The 27067-nt window shown below is 41.0% G+C and overlaps 2 protein-coding genes and 1 long non-coding RNA gene across 5 annotated transcripts in view; 2 read left to right on the top strand and 1 right to left on the bottom strand.

Annotated features, from left to right (window-relative positions):
* The window catches only part of ube2z (ubiquitin-conjugating enzyme E2Z), a 12859-nt gene extending 1682 nt beyond the window's left edge, over positions 1–11177 (top strand). The window contains exons 3-7 of the mRNA XM_037087827.1: positions 4163–4350; positions 4454–4565; positions 5880–5992; positions 6156–6246; positions 7406–11177. Coding sequence (XP_036943722.1) covers positions 4163–4350; positions 4454–4565; positions 5880–5992; positions 6156–6246; positions 7406–7588 — 687 coding nt within the window. The 3' untranslated portion in view covers positions 7589–11177. The remainder of the gene's footprint in view (positions 1–4162; positions 4351–4453; positions 4566–5879; positions 5993–6155; positions 6247–7405) is intronic.
* On the bottom strand, positions 9989–25618 carry LOC119013367 (NACHT, LRR and PYD domains-containing protein 12-like). 3 transcript variants are annotated; one of them, XM_037087824.1, is made up of 9 exons: positions 25343–25615; positions 23224–23509; positions 19786–21655; positions 18799–18972; positions 17785–17958; positions 16614–16787; positions 16146–16319; positions 15969–16015; positions 9989–12512 (listed from the first exon to the last, which is right to left on the bottom strand). In XM_037087824.1, exons 2-9 carry the CDS (start codon positions 23498–23500, stop codon positions 11971–11973), a joined length of 3432 nt encoding a protein of 1143 aa, XP_036943719.1. In that variant the 5' UTR covers positions 23501–23509; positions 25343–25615; the 3' UTR covers positions 9989–11970. The 3 variants fall into 3 exon arrangements, with proteins under 3 accessions (XP_036943719.1, XP_036943720.1, XP_036943721.1); XM_037087825.1 differs by having other exon boundaries at positions 23224–23503; XM_037087826.1 differs by lacking the exon at positions 15969–16015 and having other exon boundaries at positions 12377–12512; positions 25343–25618.
* LOC119013371 lies at positions 24120–27067 on the top strand. The gene is made up of 3 exons (XR_005072735.1): positions 24120–24226; positions 26617–26779; positions 26866–27067. It is a non-coding gene; the product is annotated as an uncharacterized LOC119013371 (long non-coding RNA).

Below are 27067 nucleotides of genomic sequence, written 5' to 3'. Positions count from 1 at the left end.
TGAATTTTGATTTTATCCATAGTAAGGGAATGAAAAGTATTTAACAATTTTTCTTTTATAGGTAACTTTTTACAAGCAAAACATTATCATTTATTTGAATACAAAAAGTGCAAAAAAGTTATTTTGGCCTCAGTGTTCAAACTGTATTCTGTAATTATGTATACCTTAAACTTGCAGTTCCTACACATATTCAATATAACATTCAAGCACTTCAAAAAGAGCATTTGCTTTTCCAGCACCTTACAGCTGTGGCAAGAAGTGTATTATATTTATACAAAAATATCAGTTTGACTTATATGTCATTCATCCTAAATGATGTTTTGTGATAGAAGTGCTACAGAAGGGTGAAAAACAAATGGAAAGGATAAGGAACACAAAACCTTTATGACTCTAAATGTGTCACCTAAGTAGACTTGGCATCCATACTAACCGACCTAACCGATGAAAGAATCACTCATATGAGTGATTTCTTACAAAAAACAAAGTTGCTAACATATCCAAGTGCACTGTCACTGTGCTGTAGAGAGGGATAATGGCTAATAAAAAGTTCAGTTTTTCATTTTCTGCCTTGCTGCCAGACTCTAGCTCAGATCTCAAAGTGTTTTTTGGTCCATTCTCCCTTAACTTATTTGTAGCACCTTGAGATCCCTTCATGCTGAAGAGTGGATACTGGGAGTTAATCAGCTGCCTTTATTGGCATCACGGATCAGACGGCATTGGTCGGGCACAGACACTATTTTCATCATTGTTCTGTGAATTAGTAGTGGCTGGTTGGGCTTATTTTTTTTGTCCCAAACATTTTGAAATCTAAGCCAGAGGGAGGTGACAAGGCACCTCAAGCTGAGCTAAAAATAAAAAACTTGTGCACAGCAAAAGTAAGCAGGAACTGATGCTGTGTCCTTTAAGTGTTGGAGGTAGGAATTTCCTATGCATATATATAAAAGAATAGAGAGAAACAACACATGAGTTAACAGACTCCATCAATATTTTTGTTTTACTTTTATGCCTGGATACTAATGTAAATATTCTGTTCATGAGCCAAATACAAATACTGTCGTCTACAAATCGATTCTGTTATCTGTTAGATCATTCAGTGACTGAACTGATCAAGTGTCAGATGGGCCCTATGCATGACCTATCAAGTGTTTCCCACAGAATCAGACTTTAATTTTGCAGTGGCTGTCCAGGTGGGGTGCCATGCACACTCGAGACAAGTGATTGACCGATACATCGGCCGGCCGATATTATCAGGCGATTTTTGCGTTTTTTACGTGTATTGGCATCGGCCGATGCGGGCTGCTGCGTTCGCTGACCCGGCATTATTTACAGACACGCGTCCACAGGCAGTTCCGTGTTGCTGGAGACACTGCAGTGCATGTGCACACCATGCATAGCCCCTCCCCCACTAGGAGAGTGCTGGAAGCCTGCTCTTTAACACAACGGTAAGTTTTAAACTTTCAAGGCATCTTTTAACTGTTTAACTGAGCTGAAATATTGCCATACACTTTGAAAGTGGAAACACGAATGCCAAATGCATGCTCTGTATGTGTTTTGCTTGAAACTATAGCAAAGCAAGTTTGTGGGTCCAAATGGTAAACAGGAATGCCAAATGCCTCGTCTATAAAACTGCTTGCCATTGTGGCTATATGTATTCATACGGTAGCTGTTACAAACACTGGTCATAAGATTAAGTAATGCCGATGTTGTTCCATGGTTCCGTGGTGTTGTAGCAGTTTTATTTAGTGACCACCTGGCTGGAGGTTTGGACGCGTGTGTGTGTGTGTTTCTCTCTCCCTCTCTCCCTACTTGGAGCGTAGCGGAGTTCCCTTGCCATCGTGGTGATATCATAGCGCAGTCCCCCCTCCAGAAGAGCTTTAATGATGAGAGGTATGTTTTATACGTAGTTGAATATTAATTTGTGTTAACATTTATCATGTACTAGACAAGTGCACCGTGATGACCTTACTAGTGTTGAGAGCCGTTTGCACATGTTCGCATTAGCAATCCAGTTAAATGGTGGTTAAGTTTTTCAGTCAGCATCAGCTACCAAACAGGAGTTTGTGTGTGTGTGCATCTCACTCAGAGGGACAAACGCATCACAGCGATATATGAGAGTTCTGCGCCGACTGAAGGAGAGCTTTTAAAACTTTGAGAAACTGTTTTATGCTTGGCTGAATATTTATTCCTGTCAATGTTGATGCAATTTAGGACAGAAACTTGAACAGTTTGTTGCTTAATGCGCATCTGACACCACGTTATGTTCCTCTGCTAATTTAGGTTCTGGGGTTATCATTCTGGCAGCTTCTTTTACATTTTCGTTTAGACCTACTAGTGTGTTGTCTTTGCAGATTAGGTGGCATAGTAGCCTAAGACACGCTCATTTTATTTTATGTAGAAAAATTGAAATGATGGCAGTCTTAAATTACAAATCAAGCACATTATTTCAATGGCTACTTTATTTATTTATTTATTTATTGTTTTCTTAAATTATTTAAATATGTTGACAAAAGACATTTTGTGATGACCTGATTATATCTGTCTTATAATATGTCAGCAAGCAATGCATCATCAAGTCTGTGTAGATGTGGAAGCCTTTTACCCTTGCACAGTTAACCATATGCTCCCATCCATGATGCACACAGAATGTGGGTGATATGAATGTAAGATGATTGCACAAGATTGACACTGATCTGTGTTTTTGTTTATTCTTTTTAAAGAAATGGCAGAGCAGAAAAACAAACCAGTGTGGCAGCATTTCACAGAGCCTACCCCTGGAAAGGATATTGTTTTTGTTCTTGTTCTACTTCACCTGTTTTTAATATTTGTTAAATATTGTTTACTTGTTCTTGTTCTAACTTACCTTTTTTAATTTCAATAAATGTTCCTTTTTTTAATATTGAGACTCGTAACATTTGTTATCATCATTGTGTAATTTTTATGATGTAAATTGAGGGAGCAAAAGTAGTATCGGCTCCAGATATCAGCTCAAGGAAATCGGCAGTCCGTATCGGTCATCGGCTAAGGCTAATGGGGGGAAAAAAAAAACGGTATCGGCATCGGCCCTAAAAAATCCATGTCGGTCGATCCCTACTCAAGACTTCCACTGCTGCTCTCCTGACCATTAGAGAATAACCAACACATGAATATTTGCACATAATTGTTATTATAATCAGTAAAGTGCAGTTTGGTTTACTGTGTTAAATGTAATGTTACACTTACAGTGTCATAAGTATTGCTGTATACAATCATCAACATAATTAAAAGATGGTATTAGTTGATTGGGTTCAGGCTAGGCAGTATGGGCATTTTTTTCAAATGTAGAAGCGATGATGATTTTCATCACATTTATTTTTCACATATAATCTTGGAAACACATTATTAGGGCCATCATTTTTAGACTGACAAATTCAACATTTGCGGCACCTGCAAGACTGTCATCATCACACCTATTCAAGTATTCCCGTCAGTGCTGGATGTGCTCCTGCTCTTTGTGTTTTGACAAGACCCCAGTCTCATATCTGTGGCTTGGCTGCAAGTGAGGCACAGATATCAGTGTGCAGAGTCTACTATTTTCATACTGTGGAATCTGCACTCTGTGGCGTTGACTTCCTTGGCTTTGTCTCATAACCAGAGATAATGCCTTGTCAACAATAGGGTTTGAAACTAACTGTTATTTTAATTTTGATTATTTTCTCAATTTGTGGATTTGTGTTAAAAAAAAAAAAAGATGAAATCCTCAAATTTCTTGTTCTGTCCACAACCCAAACATATTCAGTTTAAGGTTGTATAGGAGGAGAGAAACCAAAAAATATTCACATAGAAGCTGGAGTTGAAGAATTTTTACTTTTTTTCGTTAAGAAATTACTCAAATTGTTTGACAGTTTAACTGCTTGTGTTTTGTCGTCCTGTGTCAGTAGTTTTATTAGTTTTATTTTATTGTCTGTCGTTCAGTTAAGTATGAATTAACAACAAGACGGTGGGGGCAGTGGGCAACTGTACACTGCAGCAAGCTTAGTTAAAAGTTGATGTTCTTCCTCACAGCGGGGTCTGATGTGAATGTTGTCAGTTGTTTTCTAGGTTGGATTTTCTGCTTCAGGGTCCTCCTTCCTCTAATCCATCAGTCCTTCTCTGCCTTGTAACACATTTTTTCTTTCCTTTACAGATTCATGCCCTGATCACAGGCCCATTTGACACACCGTATGAGGGTGGCTTTTTCCTCTTCCTGTTCCGCTGCCCCCCCGACTACCCCATCCACCCACCACGGGTCAAGCTAATCACCACCGGACACAACACTGTCCGCTTCAACCCCAACTTTTACCGTAATGGCAAGGTCTGCCTCAGCATCCTGGGGTGAGTGAGGGTTCATTTCTGTCACAGGACTCCAGTTTGTGTGTTTCTGACCACTGACTCCTTTATGGTGCTATATCCTGTGCATTTTATTTTGTGTGTGTAGGACATGGACAGGCCCAGCATGGAGTCCAGCTCAGAGTATTTCATCTGTCCTCATCTCCATCCAGTCTCTGATGACAGAGAACCCCTATCACAACGAGCCCGGCTTTGAGCAGGTACAGGTGTGGTTGTGTTCATGCAGAAAGCTGGGAGGGCTATGTGTTTGCCTCGGAACAATTTTATGAAACAGCAGCAACACATCTTTGTGTCTGTATTGTATTTAAAACAAATGAGAACATATATAGGGCATGTACCTAAACACACTGTGTCAGTGTCATGTTTGAACAGATGTCATTTTATTAACACATATTATCTGTTAAAAATTGAAACTAGACTAAAACACAAATGTAAGCAAAAAAAAAAACAGCTTTCTGATGTTGAATACTGAATAATGGCCCTATACCCTAACATTAGTGGAGCTACCTCATCCCTCTTCCATTTCAGAAACTTTACAACCAGCAACTTGAAGCCATAGTAAGAATAAGTGAAACATGTTGATGTGATGCTTGGTTTTATTACCCCATTGCTTAGTGAAGAAAATATCCCCCTATCAGAAATGTTATGAACACAAATATGTACATGACATTTACAGGGAAGTGTTATGAAATCACATTAGTGATGTACTCTCCATTTTACACAGACAAATGCAGAGTGAGGCACCTAAAGTTGTGTTGGATAGTCTGAATCTTATTATTGTTTTTATATTAGGGTTGTCATATTTCTTCAAATTCATGATTCAGTTTGATTAAAAACATTTTTCAGCACTGACAGCTATGCTGTTGTTACATTATTTCAGGTTAGGTTATGTAATATTCACCAAAAATAAAGATTCCAGAGTTGAACAACAAAAAAAGTCTTGTCAATAACAACAAAAGATAAGAGTTTGGTCCATCAAATATTTCCTGATTTAGCTACCTTCCCAACATATCAAATAAGGATCTCTAAAAAAGACAACAAACTATGATTTCTGCCACTGTTTCAAATATGCCAGGGAGGAGAGACTACTTTTTTGATAACAAAAGTCAAATGTTGATGAAGAATCAAAATCATGTACCTGTAACTTGCATTTCATAGCATCTCCTGGGTCATTCAGAAGTTTTGGTTGGAAGCTCAGCCCCAAAGTTGTTGTTAGGTAGTGGAAACAAAAGCAGAACCTGTGACAATGGATACCAGTTTTGTTTGGGGTTGTTAAGATAATTTAGGGGGAAAAGGAAAAAAATGTACACTCTGTTGTTTTACATCAGCAATTTTATAGGAAGACATCTTTAAAAAAAAAAAACCTAAACTGCACTGCACTCTTTGGTGACTCTCAATGACAGATTTGTTTACACAAATAAACAGGATATTGAGAGATGATTTAAGTTAAATGTCAGTTCTGAAGCATTGTAACAACTTTATGAAATAATACCAGTAATGTTCTTGTCTCTCAGGAGCGACACCCAGGGGACAGCAAGAATTACAATGAGTGTATCCGCCATGAAACCATGAGAGTGGCTGTATGTGACATGCTGGAGGGTAAAGTTCCTTGTCCTGAGGCACTGTGGTGAGATAAACATCAATCTCTTTCTTGTTCTTTTCTATTCGTCTTTAACATCTTTTCCTCACTCTGATACGTTGCTGTACTTCATCTCTTCATCTTACTCATCTCTTTTTTCTGCATATTGGACAGTTAAGAGTGTGTGTGTGTTTTCTTTGTTCTTTTATAGGAGTGTGATGGAAAAGTCCTTCCTTGAATACTATGATTTCTACGAGGGAGTCTGCAAAGAGAGACTGCATCTACAGGGACAGAACATGCAGGTAAATATATAAACATTATTTATTCTCTAATCGATGTCTGTCTTCTTTAATTTGCAGATGTCAGTAATTTTTTAGTTGATTTGTTATTGTCACAATGTGTTAGTAGTAGTAGTAGTTAGGTCAAGTTTTAATTGTTTAATGCATTTTCCACCAGTGTCTTATTTGAAACTGGCAGTTTGTAACAGTCACCATTAACAAATACAAAGGTTTAGAGACAGGTTTTTAATGAAATTCAAATCCTAATTTGTCTCTGCCCCCTCCGTGCATGTATTTACAGACCTGGATATGGCGGTGCTGCTTAGCCATGTTCTAATTTTGCCCAGTGGCCACCTGCAGTAAAATGCATTCCCCCATAGAGCACCAATATAAAAAATACGTATTGTTGACATGATGTTTTATATTTATAAAACTTTTTCAAGCCGAGAAAAGGATTGTAAAAATATTTGACAACTCAGTTTAAAACTACGGGCAGAGCTGGAATGAGCAGGAAGAGCCAGCAGGTGAAGACCTGGCACCAGGTGAATAGGTCCCATAGAATAGGCAGCATCTTTCAGTTCAATATCCAGGTCTGTATTACATTTATGGTATCCTCCCGTTATGAACACTGCCTCATGTGTTTAAAATTACTAGCATGGCCCAATGCATTTGTGACTTGTGTTTTCTGACTATTTCACTCAGAACTTGAACAGTTACACAGCTCTCACTTTTTTATTTTGTCTTAATTTTTTGGAGGTGGGGTTCACATACAATAATTTCACCAATTGATTAATTAAAGTACATGGTTGGATGTCCCCAACTAAATGATTAAAGGGCATATAATGTGCCCACAATATTACTGGTTCAGTTCCATCTGGGGCCTTTGTTGCATGTCACACCCCTATCTCTTCTGGTCTGTTTGGTCAAATTACCAATAAATGCAAATATATCAAAGAAAAATCTGTCAAAAAATGGCTTCCAAAGTGACGAATATTAGGAAAAGAGAGACAAATGAATGGATCATTTTTATTTTTTTATACAAATAGAAAGAGATGGTAGCCCAGTGTTACACCCCCATTGCAGGATTAAATGCACATACCATAAGACAAGCTCTGTAGAGTGTTCATTTCCAAATCTACCCCACTTCTCTGATAATGATCTTGTTCTTCTGTTTCTGAACTAGGATCCATTTGGTGAGAAGCGTGGTCGTTTTGACTATCAGGGCCTGCTGGCTCGCCTCAGTGCAACCCACAGACGAATACGGGAGAAAAGCCTTGCGGAGGACAACCACAATGATGACGATTCAGACTCAGACACCAGCTCTTCTGGGACGGACCCCGACAGTCAGGGCAGCTCCCAACCCTGACTCCCTGGATGGTGTTGGACACAAAGCCAGGCCAAGAACTAAAGACAAAGGGACCTTTTTTGTTAAGTTTGCAGTGGAGGAGCAAAATCACAGAAGAGAAAGCAACACCTACATTTAAGGCTTTAGTGTGTCCAGGGTTCACGATTGGAATCAAGCTTCTGTTGACTGGTGATGCAGAGAGAGAATAGATGGTCTCTCAACTATGAAAAACAAACACCATCCAATAGTCAAATGCTGGAAAATTTGGCCTGTAGTGGTGTATTTGTGCTACTTTTGTAGCCTGCCAGCTGTCATTTTGATGCAGTCAGTTTGATTTTAAAACTCAAGTTGGCTGCCCAGATGCCTGATAGATTTTGAGATTAACCAGCCATTGTTGCTTATGGAAATAAAAGGTTAGTTTCATGGCTCAAACCTTCAAATGTGCTGTAAAAATGCACAAAAAGCCCTCTAGCCCAAACAGAAATCTAGTCAGGCTTTGAAGATGAGGGAGGTTTGGGCCAAATGCGGGGATCTTGAGGGAAGGAGGGTAATTAGCCACAGTGTGTTGGCTGGAGCAGTGGAAGGTGATGGTGTTTTCATCTAAACAGGTCTGCCTTCAGTATGGACCTTTGTATTGAAGAGGGGAGGAAAGAAAGACGAACCTTTAACAATGTAAGGTAGTATGAAAAAAATGACTATTTGTGGAGGCTTAGTGAGTCACGTGCCTTCTCTCTGGGCAGGGTGAAGTCACACGTGCAAAAAGTGCAGTTCTTTCAGACTGGACATCAAACATCAGCTTGTGATTCTGAATACAATGATTCCTGTGTATTATACAAGAAGTTCTGCTTAGCTTTCAGTTCTAATAGTGCTGTTGAAATCTGTTTACCAGATGAGAAGCCGTTAGAGAAATGTCAGTTTCATTGACATCCACCTTTATACCCTTTTGTTATGCTGCTTACTCATTGTTGTGCTGAAACTAATGCTTATTTGCAGTGTGTGTAGAGTGAATTGTTTATTTGGAAACCCTGCTGCTCTTTGGGTCGCTGGTTCTTGTGATTAACCCATCAAAATACAAACCAAACCACCCCATGGTTGCGCTAGAGCCACTTGGAGGAACTAATGGAGGCAAGCAAACACAACTGTCCATTCGTTCTTACTGCAAGTAACTCAGTCTGTTCTACCTGTGATGGCCCGACCAAACGTTTCGGTTTCATACAGATTTTTACGCAAAGGGCAAATCATGCCAGTTGATTTTTTTGGCATTGGTAGCTACATAATTGGATTGTAATATTTAAATATGGCATTACCAGACTAAGAAGCTCTTTTGTTTTTGGTGTAGACAAAGTAATAAACCCTATACTCAACTAATATTGATTTGTCAGAATCTTGAATCTGATTAGCCAGCATTGTCAAGCTGACACCAGCTAACGGCCAAGTTTTAATCGTGAGTGTCACAGGAAATGAATAGACTTGTTGACAGTGTTGCTTGCAGTTTGAACGTAGTGAGGGATGTTCTCGAGGCTAGGACGAGAATACTGCAGAACTGCTATGGTTTCATAAACACAAGAAAGTCTCCAGTGGAATGGGTTTCGGACTCTGAAGTCCATCTTACAGTTATCTTCATGTCTTATATAAATTGAGAGTGTTATTGACTATTATATTCATTTCATCTGTTCCACTTAAAATCCCGTTCTAGCTTAACTCAACTGTAAGAAATGAGACTCAATCTGCAGTCCTTGTTCCAATTGTGGAAGTGGAAGCTGATGAGCCAACAGTTAAACAGTTCAGCAGTTAAAGTTAACACAAATCTAGTGGGTACATTGGTCCCATAGACTGTATATAAAGTAGTGGACACTGCCACTTTGAAATTACCCATTGGTTTGTTGACTTCTGGCAGGGGTAGGGGTCACCATGGTGTGACTATAGTTGGACAAGAGGATGGAGCTGGGAAGGATACACAGTCGTTGAGGTAGCCTCACCTGAAAGCATATCCTGCTTTATCATAAGACCGTAGTTTACAAAATGAACATCCCGCTCTATTAAAAAAGACTTGGAATTAGCAATTGACATAAACTCCTAAAGTAGTTTTCTCATAAGCAAACATACAATCAGACCGTTTTCTTGCATCCAGTGCTGAGCATTACAAAGAGTGCTGGTTAAAGCATCTGAAATATCAAATTCACTTTTCATACCCATTTTATACTGTCTATGGTTCATGGTGGAGGTTTTATTGATGTTTTTGAAAGATACCCACTTGATTTGACTACCTGAGACGACTGGAGCGTCACACAAGCTTCAGGTTAACTTTACTTTTTTCAGTAAACATTAGGACAGGATCTCTTTACAGCCAGTATGAAGAGGATGAATGATTATACTGAGTAACCAGCACCAGTAACTCCCTCAGTGTACATATAGGGTATGGGTATTTTGTCGAGATCTTCGGATTTTTTTTTTTTTTTTTTTTTAAGTTTGATATTTTCTATAATATACTTTTTTGTGCGCTTGCCTAGCCTTGGATAAGGTGATTGTTACCACTATTATGTCTGTAAAGTTGATGTAAAGCTACAGCGAGCAGCTGGTTAACTTATCTTAGCATTGTGCAAAGATTTGAAACAGGGAAAACTATCCTGTCCAAAGGTATCAAAACATACTTACCACCACCTCTAATGCTCACTGATTTGCACGATATATACTGGCTCATCTGAACAAAGTCAAAGGGTAAACATGACATTAGCCATTTTAGTGTGATTATGTGCCAAGAAATAAAAAAAAACAAAGTGAAATCTTACACATCCATTTTTATTTCACATCATACCTCCAAGAATAGTAGCTTGTTAGTACAAATTAGAGTAGTTGGTTGGTTGATTTTGTTACCTTTGGACAGAGCAAAGCTAGCTGCTTCCCTTCGTTTTTCAAATGTGTAAAGCTAAGCTAACAAGCTGATGCCTGTAGCTTCATGTTTAACAGACATGACAGCGGGATCAATAATCACATATTTTATGCCAGAAAGGAAATACTTTTTTTCTCAAATGTTGAACTGCTCCTTAATTCCAAATACGGACTGTTTAACTTTAGTATACTGATCTTTCTATACAGTCATCAAGAAGCTTTCCAACATGTTGAGACAAGGTGTCAGACAAAAGAAAGAGTGCTGCGCTCGTTGTATTTTGTTCCTGCCTTCCATTGTCCTCCAGTCTGCCTTTAGCTCTGCAGCCATGTTTAATGGGGAGAGGAGCAGTTTGCCTCTGCTGTTGGTGTAATGTTAATACTTGTTCCATTGGCAGGAGTAGCAAAAGATTCAAATGGGATCACTAATATAGGGCATTCCTTTTTATTTGTTTTATTACGTTATAGAATGGTTATGAGAAGCAGATCCTAGCAGAATATATGTGATTGCCAAAATGTGATTGATTGCAACACACTTCCTCAAGTGGAAGTGAAGAAATCATATCCCTGTTTGGTTGTGTTGTGTTGTGCTTAAATCAGGGTTCTTCTACGTCTCTATCAAACCTGGATTACTGATGGAAAGTGATTATTTCCAGGTCTTGAAAATGTTGGTATTGTACAGAAGTTCTGGAAAAGTGCAGAATAAAATGTTGTTCAGTCCTGATTCATCAAATAGTGTTTTGTTGTACATGTACACCCACCACTGATGCATCTTAAGAGGAAATCCAGACAGATTGTGCTACTTTGTTTGACACGAGCCTTTATTCCATTATCATGTTTGAACCTTTGGAAAGAAAAGCATTATCCCTGGTACATTACATAAGACATATGTACAAACATTAGATATAAAAGTTTTCCAGCTTCAAAATATTGTTGTAGTGTCAAACACTGACAACCAATACAGACCCATAAGAATGTTAGAGCAGTGTGGATGTGTGACTAAGAGGAGGACAGAGAGGATAAAGTTGTTGAGTCTGCCATAAGGATCCCTTACAACAATGTCTTTTTATATTCATTTCACTGAGGTCCAGCAAATGTTTTTAGAAACCAGCTGACATGGAGCTAAGAGCCACAGACAGAAGGAAAGTCAGAAAGTAAGAGACAGGCCTCTGGTCTTTTCTTGGACTTTGTAACATTTAAGTATCCTTAAACCTGTAAACCATAATTCAGCATTGCTAGTTGCTTATGTTGAGAGTGGGTTAAAAAAAGAAACGACAAATAAAATGGTTCATAAAAAACACACTTTGTCTCTAATGCTCCTGATTTACAAACATTTGAGTCATTTGATTTTCATACTTGCACATGTTATGTTACAACCTTGATCTTTTCACTCCGTAACAGAGTACATTAACACCTTTCAACTGATCAGTCACATGATACAGCTTTTTTTTTCAGGGGGGTGCTCTCGAATGGTCTGTCAACATTTGCGTTTGTCTACGGGAGGCAACTTTCCCTTCCTAAATCTGACAGAGAGACACGGTGGAATCAAACCTAATCATGTACTCAAACCCAAACGCAGGATAAAGAGGTTCAGTGAATGTACAGTGGAAGGTGTGGAGGTGGATCAGTGTCTCAGAGCAGATTAGGTAGAAGGACAAAGTGCCAGCAGGCCAGTCCAGGTACACTCCCACTCTGTCAGAAACAGAGGTAGTCGTACGTATGGTTGTCATTCTGTTATTGTTAAAGGCAGAGTAATGGTTATGAGTGCAGCACACGCTCCAAGACATGTCACTCAGGCCGAGGCAGCAGTCAGCACCTTCTCCTCTCCTTCCAATTCCTCTGTAAGTCACTCCCAAAGACACCCATCCTTTCCTCTCCACTTCCCAGTAACAACGGCCAGTCAGACCATTCGTACAAAGCAACTGTTTCCAGTGCTTGAATCTCTCCGGGTGATGAGGATATCGCTGGTTCTCTCTCATCAGTGTCACTGTTCTGTTGTCCTCAGACAGACAGAGGTATGTGTTTGCTGTGTTTGGGTCCAGGGTTAGCTCGCAGGTATCTAAGACAGCAACAGGCAGAAAGGTTAACACACAGCCTTACCTTTAAAATGCTTTGTTACATTAAGTAGATAATTGTTATTGTCTGTACATATTCCACAGAGAAACATACAGATATAGACAGTACATGTCAGACGGTTTGTTTATCATGAGTTTCATGTAAATTCTTTTCATTTTGCACTAATAAGGAACACAACAATAGCTGGGCTGACTGTCAGGTCAGTAGGGCATGCTGTGGTGTCCCCACTCCCCTCGACCCTGCTCAGAACACGGCTGTCAGTTTACATCAATATAACAGCAGCTTTGGACCACCAGGAGGAGCAAGTGGGCAAGGGAACCAGGCTCAGCGGCCTCTAAAGACATCATGACAGAGGATGTAACCTGGCGTGTGAAGCTACATGCCTTGTGCTGTTGCTCTTGCTTGATGTTTGGCTGTGTTAGCAAAGTTGTCAGCTCATTAGTTTCAGCCATTTTAGCTGGTTTCGAAGTTAAGTACATAACGTTACATTACATCTGACTTATTGCAGAAACCTGGCATTTGTATTTATAGCAGCATGTTGTGCAAAATACAGATTTATGCATATAATGTTGCTTTAAGTTTACTTAACTGTTGTTGACTTGTTTAACATGAATAACAACTGAAAATGAAAAGTTTAGCCTGAAAAGTTAAAAGGGCCCTAATTTGTAACAATTTACATGTGATAATTACTGTTTTTGGTCATTTGTGAGTGGATTGTAATGTCTGTACAAGTATAACAATACAACCCTGCGGACAACTGGTTCAAGTTGTTTGATGGTGCGGGACTATGGATTTCTTTTTGAAGTGCTCATGTTGAATTGTTGAATCTGGGCCCCGGGGCAAGGAGTTTGCAAGGCCCCCCCCCCCCGAGCCCAACCACCCAAGCCCCCCACCCCACCCCTACAAAAGTCTCTTTCTGCTCTTCCTTCGTGCAAAATCATCTACCAAGTCATCAAAGTTCAGCTGTTGCACAAACTGTGATTCAATTGCAAGAAGAGAGAGGGAGTTCAGACGATTTTGGGTCATTTTCATCCGGAGCTCATTTTTTATTCGAGCCATTCTGGAGAATGACCGTTCCCCTTCACAGTTTGTAATGGGCAGAGTCAAGAACAGTCGAAGTGCAATGTAAAGACTTGGAAAAGTGGACTGCATATCCAAATTTACCACAGTCTTTAGCATTGTATTTGGGCATCTTCATTCTTCTGGAATGAATGATTTGAATTGAACAAGTTCATCTGCCAGGCTCGTGGTCAGATCAGTGGGATATGCTGCAGCAAGTGCTTCGGCCCTTGAAGTGAGTTCACTGATGGACATATTATCAGGCATGAATAGAACATGAAAAAGATTGGTCAAGTGTGTGTATGCAGTTAACAGATGGTCAAGACAGGACACAAGCTTGTCAATTAGAACATTGAATGTTTCAATTCGAAACTTTTCTTTTCCACCAAATTCAACATCTGGCTCTGCACTTTCATCAGCCATATGTTTGCGCTTCTTTGTGCGCTGGAGATCATGCCTGTAGTCTTGGGAAACTGAATCAGTAACACTTAAGGCTGATCTTTCAAAATGGGCAAAATTGTCTCTCTGTGCTGCCACAAAATCACGAAGAGAAATGAGAAGCTGTGTAGCCGTATTTAGGTTGATGTTAGGCTTCTGCAACTGCAGGCTTGTGGCTTGGAACCGCTGCAGTATTGTATCCCAAAAGTATGCCATGACAGCTATCTCTAGGGTGTCCAGCTTGCCACAAAGTGCAGAGGCCTCACTTCTAGTGTCACGTTTCTCCTGTGTATCTTACAATATTGTGCAGAAGCGAAATCTCTTCTCACAAACAATACATTATTGATGCACGATATATCTGCATTAACACCGGTATCGGACAATATTTGGTATTTTTTAACATATCGGTATCGGTCCGCTTGGCCGATATATCGGCTGATGGAAAAAAAATATGTATTTTGTTGTTATTTCACTGAAATATACACATTCGTGCACAACAGACTGGAGGTTGTGAGTGCTTCCTCATACCAATATCATATATTTTTTTTACGTTCGATGATATGTTTCGAAAATTAAAAAAAGACATTCAAAACTTCAGTTTGTATGATTTTAAGTTAGTAAAAATGGTTACTGGTCAAATTTGGAAAAAATATCTATCAGTTAATATCGGTTATCTGCTCTTACAACAACATTTATATCAGATAATGGTATCGGCCAAAATTTTCACACCAGTGCATACCTACAATACATCTAAGTTCTATTAGCTCTCTACTGTCCTACTGTCCACTACCGTCCCCCGAGGCCCTCTAGTCGCCGTACCCCATAGCCCAGGGGCCCTCTGGTTGCCGTACCACATGGCCCAGGGGCCCTCTGCTTGCCATATCCCGTGGCCCAGGGGCCCTTTGATTGCCGTGGCCCAGGGGCCCTATAGTCACTGTACCATATGGCCCAGAAGCCCTTTGGTTGCCATATCCCGTGGCTCAGGGGCCCTCTGATTGCCGTCCCCCGTGGCCCAGGGGCCATCTGATTGCCGTCCCCTGTGGCCCAGGGGCCCTTTCATTGCCGTGGCCCAGGGGCCCTTTAGTCACTGTACCGTACGGCCCAGAAGCCCTTTGATTGGTGTTTCCCGTGGCCCAGGGGCCCTCTGGTTGCCATATCCCGTGGCTCAGGGGCCCTCTGATTGCCGCCCCCCATGGCCCAGGGGCCATCTGATTGCTGTCCCCCGTGGCCCAGGGGCCCTTTCATTGCCGTGGCCCAGGGGCCCTCTAGTCACTGTACCGTACGGCCCAGAAGCCCTTTGATTGCTGTTTCCCGTGGCCCAGGGGCCATCTGATTGCCGTCCCCCCTCTGGTTGCTGTACCACATGACCCTGGGGCCCTCTGGTTCCTATGTCCTGTGGCCGAGGGCCCTCTGACTGCTGCCACTGCCCCCCCTCCCATTTCAGTTCACCCTTCTCTCTCGGTTCTCTCTGTACTTATGCCATATAACATAGACTAAAGAGGTACAACTAAAGAAGATCCTTTTCATAGCACTGAGATCAGGGTTTCTACATTAAATTGGGATTCTTATGGCTGTTCTCTGCTATGGACAAAGCCAGGCTGTTAGTGATAGCCCTGTTGCTAATGCTATGTTTGTGACAGTGGTGCCAACTGTAACGCTACTTGGAAGTAGTAGGAGGAGGGAAAGATGAAGTTTAAAATTAAAAAATCATAATGTTTGTTTACTACTGAAAAGCTGCTAGGGGGAACTTTCATGTTGTGTTTACAGATTAATATTTAATTTCTCCCATTTGAATAAAAAGTGACAGCCCTAACTGACCCAAGCCTTCCTTCCCAAAGGTGTCACAGGTTAGCATTCATACCAAACTTCTGTCCATTATTGAATAAATGGTACTTAGTGTGAGAAGATTTCTGTCATTTCTGTCAACTGTGTACACACTTACACTTTCTCAGACCAGTTTCCAACCAGCAAATGCCAATATGGTCCAGACTAGAGAAATCAAAAAATAAACAGACAGTTGTATTTTCTTTCACAAGCTGGCAATATAAGTCGTAACCTTGTTATATATGAGATCAATGTTCTCAGTTAATCAGTATGACTGGTTGGTATGAAGCTATACCAGAGAGTGTCCAGTCTCCACTGTGGATCTTCCTTTCCAGCCAGCAGGAGCTTGACCCCTGAGTCTCCTGGATGATTGTAGCTCAGGTCCAGTTCTCTCAGATGGGAGGGATTGGAACTTAGACTTGAGGTTAAAGAAGCACAGCCTTCCTCTGTGACCAGGCACCCTGACAACCTACACATGCATGAGAGGGCATGGTTTTACTCCAAAGATCTTAGTATGTCTGGTGGTACCATTTACCAGAAAAAACACACTGTGGCCACTGCTCTATAATCGTCTCGCTCTTTCTTGATGAAGCTCGCTACATAATCATCAAAATTATCTTTCATATTGTAATTTAGGTCATTGAAACATTAAAAAAATATTACAAGTATGTATAAAGATAATTTTCTGTGACGTTAGGTACCTTCCCAGACATAAAGCTGCATATACAATAAAATTCAAGTATTAAAAATCAGGATTCCTGACCTGAGAGTTTCCAGTCTGCAGTGGGGACTTCCTAGTCCAGTGCAGAGCAGCTTCACTCCTGAATCCTGCACGTCATTGTTACTCAGATCTAGCTTTCTCAGACTGGAGGACTGGGAACTGAGGACTGAGGCCAGAGCTTCACAGCTTTTCTCTGACAGGTTACATACATCCAACCTGAAGAATTTCAAATAAAAAAAAGGTATATAACAAAACATTAAAAAGTTGTCATGGTGTGCGGGGTCGAGGTGAGGTCTGAACAAATGAGTCTTGAGTCTTTTGTGGAAGATGGTGAGTGATTCTGCTGTGCTGACACTGGTCGGGTTTGTTCCACCACTGAACAGTTGTGACTTTGTTGAGCGGGCTTTGTTTGCTCTCAGCATTTGGGGCACCAGCCCGCCAACTGATGTAGTAGAGCGAAGTGCTGGGGTGTGTGGTCTGACCAGTGTTTGGAAGTAGACGGGTAGAGTTGCCTTGATGGCCAGCACCATCATCTTGAATAGGATGCGTGCTGCAAGCCAGTACAGGTCACAGAGGAGGGGGCTCACATGGGAGAATTTGGGTAGATTAAAAACGAGGCACGCTGCAGCATTCTGCATACACTCCAAGTTGCAGAAACATAATCGCATATAAACAACAACATTTTTCAGTTTCATGAAGATGTTTCACCTGTCGTTCAAGAGGCTTCTTCAGTTCTAATTAACTGGATTGGAGTCGCAGTCTTTTAAACTCTGTGTTAGCTCTTAATTCCAGAGTTGATGAGGCCACTTGACTGGCAACTGGCCTTCACTTGGGTTGCTTAAGTCAAACTGGAAAGACTGTCTTTGAACAGAGGAGGTGGCCGATGTCAATACTCATTACCCACCTCCAATGCAGTGCTCATTTCCCTTCCCAGACAGCTTAACAACCGTTTTCAGCTGTGGTCACCTCACCCTAGCAACCCACACGAAGGTCGGTTGGGTCGACGACCCACACGTGTCCATAATGACTCTGTAAGGACACTCCCACACATGGTTTTAAAGCCTGCAACTCCATTTTAGTTAGTGAAATTCAAAGTCTTCATGTGACATTGGATTTCACCCCCATCTAACCAGCTCCCTCACTTACATTCCCATTCCCCTATTAAAAATTCCAAACTGCTTTATAACTCATAAACGGTCCAATGAATGAATACCTTAGAGATTCCAGTCTACACTGTGAACTCATCAGTCCAACAGAAAGCAGCTTCACTCCCTCATCCTGCACGTTATTGTTATTCAGGTCCAGGTCTCTTAGACTGGAGTACTGGGAGCTGAGGACTGAGGCCAGAGCTTCACAGCTGATCCTGGACAGCTTACAGCCACTAAGCCTGAAAAGGAATCAGAAATAAAATTGGCCACAGTAAGCTTATGTTCTACGCAACCTCTACGCAAACACATATTGTACTTTCGCTCTATGGTAAAACTATGTTTAGTTATTGCCACAAACGAGACCAATGCAGAGTAGCACGAAGCATGAAAGTCACAAAAATTAGATAATAAAAATGATGATGAATCCGCATGTGAAGTGAAAAATAGAGAAGTAAAGATTTGTACAAATGATCAAATATTTGAGTAATCTAAAGCAAGCTATCTTTGTGAATACACCCAATCAAAATAAAAGAAATGGAAATTTGACTCTTGACCTTTTCTGTCTACAGAATGAATTCTCCCATTTCCCTGTCTCTATTTGCCACTGCCAAGTCAAACAAGTTGATGAAGAAGCCAGGCCTGCAAGTTTAGAGCTAAAAACCTCATCACTTCAGTCAGTGTGCATGGTGTGTGATGGACGTTTCAGGCAGAAGTAGCAGATATTGCTTGCTGTAAACATCAGTGTCTGTTGGGTGGTGAGAATGATGGATGGTAGACAGTAACACAGCCAAGTTGATTATCCCAGACCACTGAGGCTGCATTCATTATATGCTAAATGCTATTTTTGTGCTGTGAATGTGGAATGTGAGACAGGGGCAACTGTATCATGTTGCCCCCTCCCCCTTTTTCATCCTGACTTAAACAAAGCGTCTTCAAATGAATCTAATCACTTAATAATTTAACATTCCATTTTTTTTAAAGAATAATTTCCATCCATAAAAAAGTGCAACCACAAAATATGTAAAGTGAATTACTAATAAAGTGAATTCCAAACAGTTGTAAATTAGAGGTAAGTTTACCTAAAAGTTTCCACTTTACAGTTTGCATTCTCCAGTTGAACAGCGAGCAGCTTCACTCCTGAATCCTGCAGGTTGTTGTTACTCAGGTCCAGTTTTCTCACACTGGAGGACTGGGAGCTGACGACTGAGGCCAGAGCTTCACAGCTTCGCTCTGACAAGTTACAGCCACTCAACCTGAAGAAGAATGAGTGGAAGACGTGAAGGACATTGGATCTTTTTTTATGGTAGGCATTTTTTTTCACCTCATCGTAGCAAATGCAGATGTGAAACTGAAGAAATTCAAAACAAATGCATGTCATTCAGAGGCATTAGTGTCAGGGATCCTGCTATTGTGCATGCTGGCCCACTGTGATGGCTCCCATAATCTGATATCGGCGTGTTCATAACCTTAATCATGATCAATGTTTCCCTCAGAAAGTCATTGCAATTTAACAATCATGTTTTTGTAATGGCATAGCTTTGCAAGTCCGTAACATGGGAGTGCATGTGGGAGGAGTTACACTTTGAAACGCCTTTGAATGCTAACTCTAAACTAACCAAGTATTTTTGCTGCCAAAACCTAACCAATGATAGCAAATAATATTACTAAGTGTATGGTATAGTGACAACATCATGTTCCAACTAGGATACGATCCCCACTCTCCTGAGTGAGAGTCATACACTTTCTGTGTACCTATTCAGCCACAATGACATGCTCCAAATATGGACTTCATCGCTGTCTCATAAGTTAAATTGAAGCAACATTAATTATATTCATGGAGGGATAACACAGCAACAGATGCAGTCATATGACACTTGATGGAACTGATGAAATTAGTCACATCTGTGCTTTTCTGCCATGACAAGTCTGAATATGCAATTGTAACTGTGATTTAGTTGGAACTGTGGTGACCAATTATCACTGCATTCAGACTTTACAGGGTTAAAAAGTTAAAAAAATACACAATTCATGAAGTTATAATAATAATAATATTGTCTATAACATACAAGAATACTTGAGCGTTCCTGACCACTGGCAGCAGCCTCAACAGACCTCTCTCTGAAGCACTGTACTTCCTGAGGTCAAACACGTCCAGGTTTTTCCCTGATGTCATTAAGATAAAGACCAGAGCTGACCACTGAGCCGGAGAGAGTTTGTGTGTTGACAGACTTCCTGAAGTCAAATAGTGCTGGATCTCCTCCACTAGAGAATGGTCATTGAGCTCATTCAGACAGTGGAACAGGTTGATGCATCTCTCAGGAGATGAATTCTTCTGGATCTTTTTCTTGATGTACTGCACTGTTTCCTGATTGGCCTCTGATGTACTTATCATCTGTTTGAGAAGGTCTTGTAGGCTGTTCTGATTGGTCTCCAGGAAGAGACCCAGGAGGAAGCGGAGGAACATGTCCAGGTGTCCATCTAGACTCTGTAAAGCCTTGTCAACAGCCATTCTTTGCACCTGCGCTACAGATGGTTTATTGAAAAGCATCTGTACACTTTGGAATTTGTGTTGTTGTTGGGCCATTACATTTTTGTTTTTGTTAATGAGTGACTGCACCACATGAACAGCAGCCAGAAACTCCTGAATGCTTAGATGGACGAAGCTGAACATCTTGTCCTCATCCTTGTTTTTCTTCAAGTGGTGCTCTTTTTTAAAGATCTGTGTGAACACTCCAGAGTACACAGAGGCTTCAATGAAATCAATGCCACTCTCTTTGAGATCTCTTTCATAGAAGATCAGGTTTCCCTTTTCCAGTTGATGAAAAGCAAGTTTTGCAAGTGATTTAATGTATTGGATGCTTTTTTCTGTGCTATACTTCTTTTTCGTCTGTCTGATCTGGAACACCAAGAATTCTGTGTACAACTCAGTCAGGCTCTTGGGCAGCTCTTCTTTGTCACTGTTTTTCAATGTGTCCTCTAGAACTGTGGCAGTGATCCAGCAGAAGACTGGGATGTGGCACATGATGTGGAGGCTCTGCGACGTCTTGATGTGGCAGATGATTCTTTCGGCCACCTCCTCATCTCTGAATCTTTTCCTGAAGTACTCCTCCTTCTGTGTATCAGTGAACCCTCTCACCTCTGTCACGATGTCAACAAATTCAAGAGGGATCTGATTGGCTGCTGCTGGCCGTGTGGTAATCCAGAGGCGAGCAGAGGGGAGCAGTTCACCTTTGATGAGGCTCGTCAGCAGGACTTCCACTCCAACTGCCTGTGTCACATCAGCGGTGGGATTTTTGTTTGAACTGAAGTCGAGCTGAAGGCGGCTTTCATCCAGCCCATCAAGCACAAACAGAAGTTTGAATTCGCTCTTGTCATAGTTGGTATTCCCTGAAGCCTGTAGTTTTGTAAATATGTCATTAAGGTCCTCCTCCCTGATGTCTTTAGTTTCCCTGATACATTTGTGAACGAGCTCAGCAAAACGAAACCTTCTCCCCCTCAGTAAATTCAGCTGGCGGAAGGTGAAGGGGAATGTGAGATGCACATCTTGATTGGCTCGTCCTTCAGCCCAGTCCAGGATGAATTTGTGTACAAGGAACGTTTTCCCAACCCCTGCAATCCCACTGGTCAGAACTGTTCTTACTGGTGTGTTTTTTCCAGAAGGGTGTTTGAAGATATCATTGGGCTGAACTGTTTGCTCTGCTCCTCCTGGTTCTTTTGATGCCATCTCAGCCTGCCTGACCTCATGCTGCCTGTTGATGTTTACAGTTGTCCCGTATGTGATGTAGAGCTCTATGTAGATGTCATCTAGATGCTTTTTGTCCACCCTGTCTGTCCACCCCTCTTGTGCACACATAAACCTATTCTGGAGGTGTGATTGGAGTGTGCTCTGGTATGATTCGATGAGTTCTGGACGGTCAGGTTTCTGCCTGAGCAAATCTATGAAAAAACAAATTAACATTCAGTAAGGACAAATAATCAATCTGTATAGTCCCAAAAGGATTCACATATGTCATTTCACATGTAGCATCCAATCAAACATATTTCAAGTCTTGCCCAGCTTCGCTATATTTGCTATGTCAGTCAATCTTTTCATTCTAAGCTTGACCCAATGATCCTTGAGGACAGAGCATTGAGGACAGAGAATTGTAGATTGTCTCTGCCAGCAGAGACAATCTACTGGACCGAAGGCCAGGGTTTAAAAAAATCCTGGAACTGGATGAAGCGGCTTGGCTCCCACAGAATGTTCCAGTCCTGAACAGATATTTCTTGTCACGAAATGTAACAACACAGAAGAAATAAATTAGCTGTGTCACTGTGTCAGTGCAAGGTTTCTAATTAAGATAGTTAGCTAGTAAGTCAAGCATAGTAATACCTGCAGCTTATATTAGAGCAGATGAACACACACAAGAGTGGTATTGATCTGATTAAACACAGGCTTCTTCCAGAAGTGTCGATGCTATTGCTTTATCTTTATATAGTGCAGAACCAGACTATTATGCTTTAACATTTCTTAACATTTTATAAAATTAAATAATCAAATTGAAAATTGTGCTGTCTTGGTGAATATATGAGCTCACAGTGTGCTTTGCAGTTATTGTCTTTTGCCTTTGTTCGCCTCCCCACAGCCTCATGCCCACTTTCTCAAATTACTGCCGTTTTTGTCCACCTGATGCACTCAGATTTTCCCTTCTTTCCTCATCACCTGACCTTCCCCACCCACCTACTCTGCAGAATTTTGTTTGCCCCCTGACAATACATCCTAGTTACCTTGTTGATTTTTGCTTTGTGTTTTTTGTATTTCTGACTCTATTTGAGCACTGAAATCATCCCTCCCTACCTTGTATGGCTGCATCTGGATCCTCCCTCAGCATTGTGACAGAACGTACTGACCATTAATGAACCCAGCAGATGGGAATTGTTTATAGGGGTCGATATGAGGCCTACACTCCAATCAACTGGCCTTCAGTTCATTACCCTAAACCTTGCTTGTGTGACTCAACTAGCCCACCACATGTGTCCCTCTCCAGTATCCCCAGTATTCAGTGGACAGATTGAGGAACTGCCCAACATCAAGCAGCCATCATTTGATCAGACTTGTTATTTTCAGGGGGTTCCATGGAGTCCCCAAAGAATGGCTCCCTGTGGTTCTCTCAGTTGTTCAGAACCACAGCACCCAGGAACCCCATCTGGCTGTCTTTGCCCACACCTTGCCTGAGTACCAGCGGGTCATCCTTGCTGTCACCCTGCCTGAACCTCAGTCAGGATGCATGTAATATGGATGGACAGAGTATTTCTGAAACTATGCTAAAACCCATGGAGAACCTATTATTGTAGACATAGCCTCTATCTGCTGCTGTTGGTGGGAGTCTGAAGGAGTCTAACATTTCTTCAACATCTTGCACAGTTACTTAAAGATTAAGAAAGAATCAAGAAAGTCCCAAGGACATCATGTTATTTAAACTAAACCTTAATTTTTGGTCAGATTCTCAGATTAAATAACTTACATTTGGGTCCTGAGCCGATGTCGGACAAACCCTGTACCAGATCATTCCTGTTGATCTTTGTCAACACTTTCTTGACCACCTTCACCGACTGTTCGTTGTAAGTCTGCACTATCAGCTCTAGTGTGTCGAGCCTGTCAGCCTTCTCCAGATGGCTCTTTGGGATGGCTGGAATGTCTTCGAGGATTTCACCTTGCTGTAGAAACCACTTGAAGATCCTGAGCTCTTCATCGCCAAGATCCTCCAGTGTTTCCAAAAGCAGCTCCGTAACAGCTGCCATCACCTGCTCCTGGTAAATGAGAAGGTGTTACTGACTTAAACAGCACAGTGATCAGAAAGGAATCATCTCACAGCATTGGACTCACAGTGTTTTCAATACATCAGTCATGCTTATCATTTTATTTACATTATAATATGCAATATGATTAGTATGAACCATATGTTAAATGAGTCTAAAATGCTATTTTTTGCAGGCATATGTTTACAGGAGATTTTCAACTATCTACAGGATTTTTGCACCCTATGGGTGCTTTTTGACATAAAACCTTTGACTTCAAAAGTTTGTGTTATTCCACCATTTTTTGCATCTGTATTCATTGATTGTGAAATCATCCTTTAATGTCCCAGAATGTGACTATGGTTTCTATGGCAACTGATGTAAAACTTCACGTGTGTAAAACAGATCATGAAAAGAAAACATTTTCTAATAAAGTTGTTTGTGGTCCTTGCATTCACTTATGATCAGGCATACACATTTTTACTACATGATGAATCAGAAGACAAAATCTAAAATTTCAGAGTAAAACACTAGAGTTTGGTATGTTACAAAAACTGTTCTAACTGTGGTATGGAACTCCAGTGATGTTCTGATGTGTGACATCAGTTCAATTGTCCAATCACTAACTGATGTACAGTAAGAGTCCTGTCTTCTGTTTCTTGTGTGCTCTCTCTCATTGCTCCTCAGAGATCCCCCCTCAACTCTCACCCCTCAGAGCATCAATGACAGGTTTGCTCATAGGTTTTTCACTTGTGCTTGGCCTTTATTTACTGACAACTGTGGCCTTCACTGTATGTTGAAGACACTGCTAAACTGCAAGCTTACAGCTCACTGCCCTCTTTTCCAGCCGCTGCGGTCAGTCCACCACTCGTTGTCTTGCACCACCACTCCTTGCTCCGACCTTCCGCACAATCAAAGTCACACCATTCACATAATATACGTCCCTGTTCGAACTCTCAGATATCTGCTGTACTTCATAGTTTCATCCTGTTCACTATCAGTTCTCTCAGTAGTCATGTTCAGTTACTGCTGGTGAAAACTCAACATTTCCTGATTTGGTTGCTTTATAGTAAAAGCCTTGATATAACTTCATAATTGAGGGCTTTTATTGTGTAGAAATTATAGGAAACACAAAGTGTTTGGCACTGAATTAGAGGAGCTTTGTTCTCCTACCAGATGTTGCGCTGGGCTGACTGAGTCAAAGCGAGCAGAGCCAGACCTGCATTTGTATGGAAAAATGGCCCCCTTTGGCCCCACTGGTCCATAAACTATGCGTAATTTGTCACAAATTTGGTAGTAGAGTCTCTGGTTGGTTCCTCAAAACATTAAATGTTGAGGTGGTAATTTGCTTGGCAGTGTGACGCATACACGTAATACAACTGCTTTGTTAAATATGGGGAAGTAAAATAAAAGGAACTCAAGTCACTCCAGTTCTCTCGGTTTCACACTTAATATATTTCCACTGTCAACTGTCACAATATGTCTTTATCTGATATTGCCGTTTTTTGAATCAAGTCTGAATAGTTTAGCTATTTTCCTACGTCTTATTAATATCATAATGTGCTGGAACTTGATCCCACATGTTCCCATAGCTCGTCTGTTTGCTGGCTCACTAGAAGTGTTAGCTGTAGTTATAACACATATCATTCCACAGATTTTATACAGGAGTGTTATTACATACAGATGTGTCTGAAATAAAAAAAAAAAGTTCACTTGAAATTTCAAAGATTCCAAAATCACAGAACTTACAACTCAAATGAATATTCTGAAGTGTTGTGCACCCTGTTGTGTTATATATAACTATACTAAAAAGAAACAATTTATTCATTAAATATGAGAACTTACATCCAGCCGAAGCAAATTTCATTCTTCATCAGTAGAGCAAACACTGATTAAACAAGGCTGATGATGCCGCAGTCTACTGTGATTTTAGATTCATTTTGATTCTACTGTCACGTTCTCTTCACTTTAAAGGGCGCAACTGGCAGGGTGACGCTGTGCAAGTCTGAGGTGGAGAAAAGGGAAGTCTGCATAGGTTCCCTGACTTAAACCTTCCAGGCAACATTTCCCTGTATGCTAGAGTCATGCTGCATTTAGTATGATTGGCAGATACCTCACACTTTCATGATCTATCTCAAATATTTAATTTCTATGTATTATTATGTTGCTGGCAGCGGTATATAGAAGGGAGGAAATGAAGCCTGGGAGCCTGTGCTCAGGGCACAACTGTCCCATTACAACTTAGCTTTCTCTTTTTGTCCACTAGATGGTTGTCTAAATCTTTCTCTTCTCCTACATTCCTTGTTCAGACATTTAGTTGCCCTGATTTAAAGCAACATAATGTAACTTTGTGACCTCATAACATGAGCTTCAGGGTCATGGTGACGGTACAGTGTGGTGTAACAGGGTGAATGGTGTCTCTGTCTCATGTAACCTCAGTGAGAGGGGAGGATCACAGCGTTACATACATGTTTACAACATACATACTTCCACATAGAAGTTTTCAACACATCAACATTCCCTCTATCACCATAGATGGAAAAGATATCCGCAACACAATTGTTAGTGCTTCATTGAAACCATAGTGGCTTTTTGGTGGTACTAGAATTAAAACGAGGCTGCTAGAGATATAGAAAATGTGAGAGGGGCCTGGCTGCAGACCTCCAGCATCAGGCTGCTTCCAGTGCAGGTTCCAGTCTCAGGCTGCCTCCAGTGTCAGGACCGGAAAAAACAAACTTTTTTTAGGACTCGGGTATTTAGGGCTTTCGTTACCGTCGTCACAACAGTAAATGACTGATTTTATTTATCAAAAAAAAAAAAAAAAAGTTCTGAATGCACGGGTTTTGCATATGTTTGCCATCTTCAACATACATCGCTGTCAATATGTGTAAATCTGAAGCACGCAAATTACTGAATGTTATGAATGTGGATGGGCTGGTTGTTATAAACCAGTTGTTATGAAGATAAAGATTTAAACGTTTACTATCATTCAGGCCGCTCGGTTTTCTGAAATAAGAAGTTTTCACCCAGCGTGTTAAAGTCGTATAAGATAATGTTAATCTTGTTTAAAATTAAATGTATGTACTAGGAGCTTAACATGATTTTTCTGTAATATCTAGGTGCATCACTCAATTATTCAGGCAGATGGAAGGCACACAGTGGAACGCTGCACAGCTTGTAAGTTGTTCCACTGCCCCCTTTGCTCTGAATATAAGTCCAGCCTGCCTGCCAGGCTCCAGCAGCACCTGGATGTACACATCAGATACGCCATCACATTCAAAGGTACGTAACTTTGTGTGTCTGAGTGTGCTCTTGTGTCTTGTTAGTCATTGGCTAATTTAAACGTTTTTTTCTTTACTTGCTCTAAGACAAACAAATCTGAAAATGTAATTTGAACTGCTGGAGTGGAGGACACTTTCATTGCTCTATGTTTGAAAGAAGCATTATTAGAAGGACAGACATGGAGGGACACCTGAAGGCTTGCCACGGTGCCACAACATCCTCAGCTGCTGCTCAGTGTGAGCCAGACCCTCGTCCATCAGACACATCAGCTACACCCTCTCCCTGCTT

The sequence above is a fragment of the Acanthopagrus latus genome, chromosome 23 (assembly GCF_904848185.1).
Source record: "Acanthopagrus latus isolate v.2019 chromosome 23, fAcaLat1.1, whole genome shotgun sequence".
Taxonomy (NCBI): Eukaryota; Metazoa; Chordata; class Actinopteri; order Spariformes; family Sparidae; genus Acanthopagrus; species Acanthopagrus latus.
The sequence above is the reverse complement of the archived record's forward strand: the minus strand, read 5'-3'. Positions and strand labels throughout refer to the sequence as shown.

Bases quoted from the DNA above. Each gene is read 5' to 3' on its own strand.
- LOC119013367 (XM_037087824.1), bottom strand. From the start codon at position 23,500: ATGGCAGCTGTTACGGAGCTGCTTTTGGAAACACTGGAGGATCTTGGC. The intron at 16,788-17,784 runs GTATTCATTCAT...GAAATTCTTCAG, and splicing joins TGTAGACTGGAATCTCTAAG to GTTGGATGTATGTAACCTGT. The intron at 12,513-15,968 runs GTAAGTGTGTAC...TTGCTGTCTTAG, and splicing joins GGAAACTGGTCTGAGAAAGT to ATACCTGCGAGCTAACCCTG.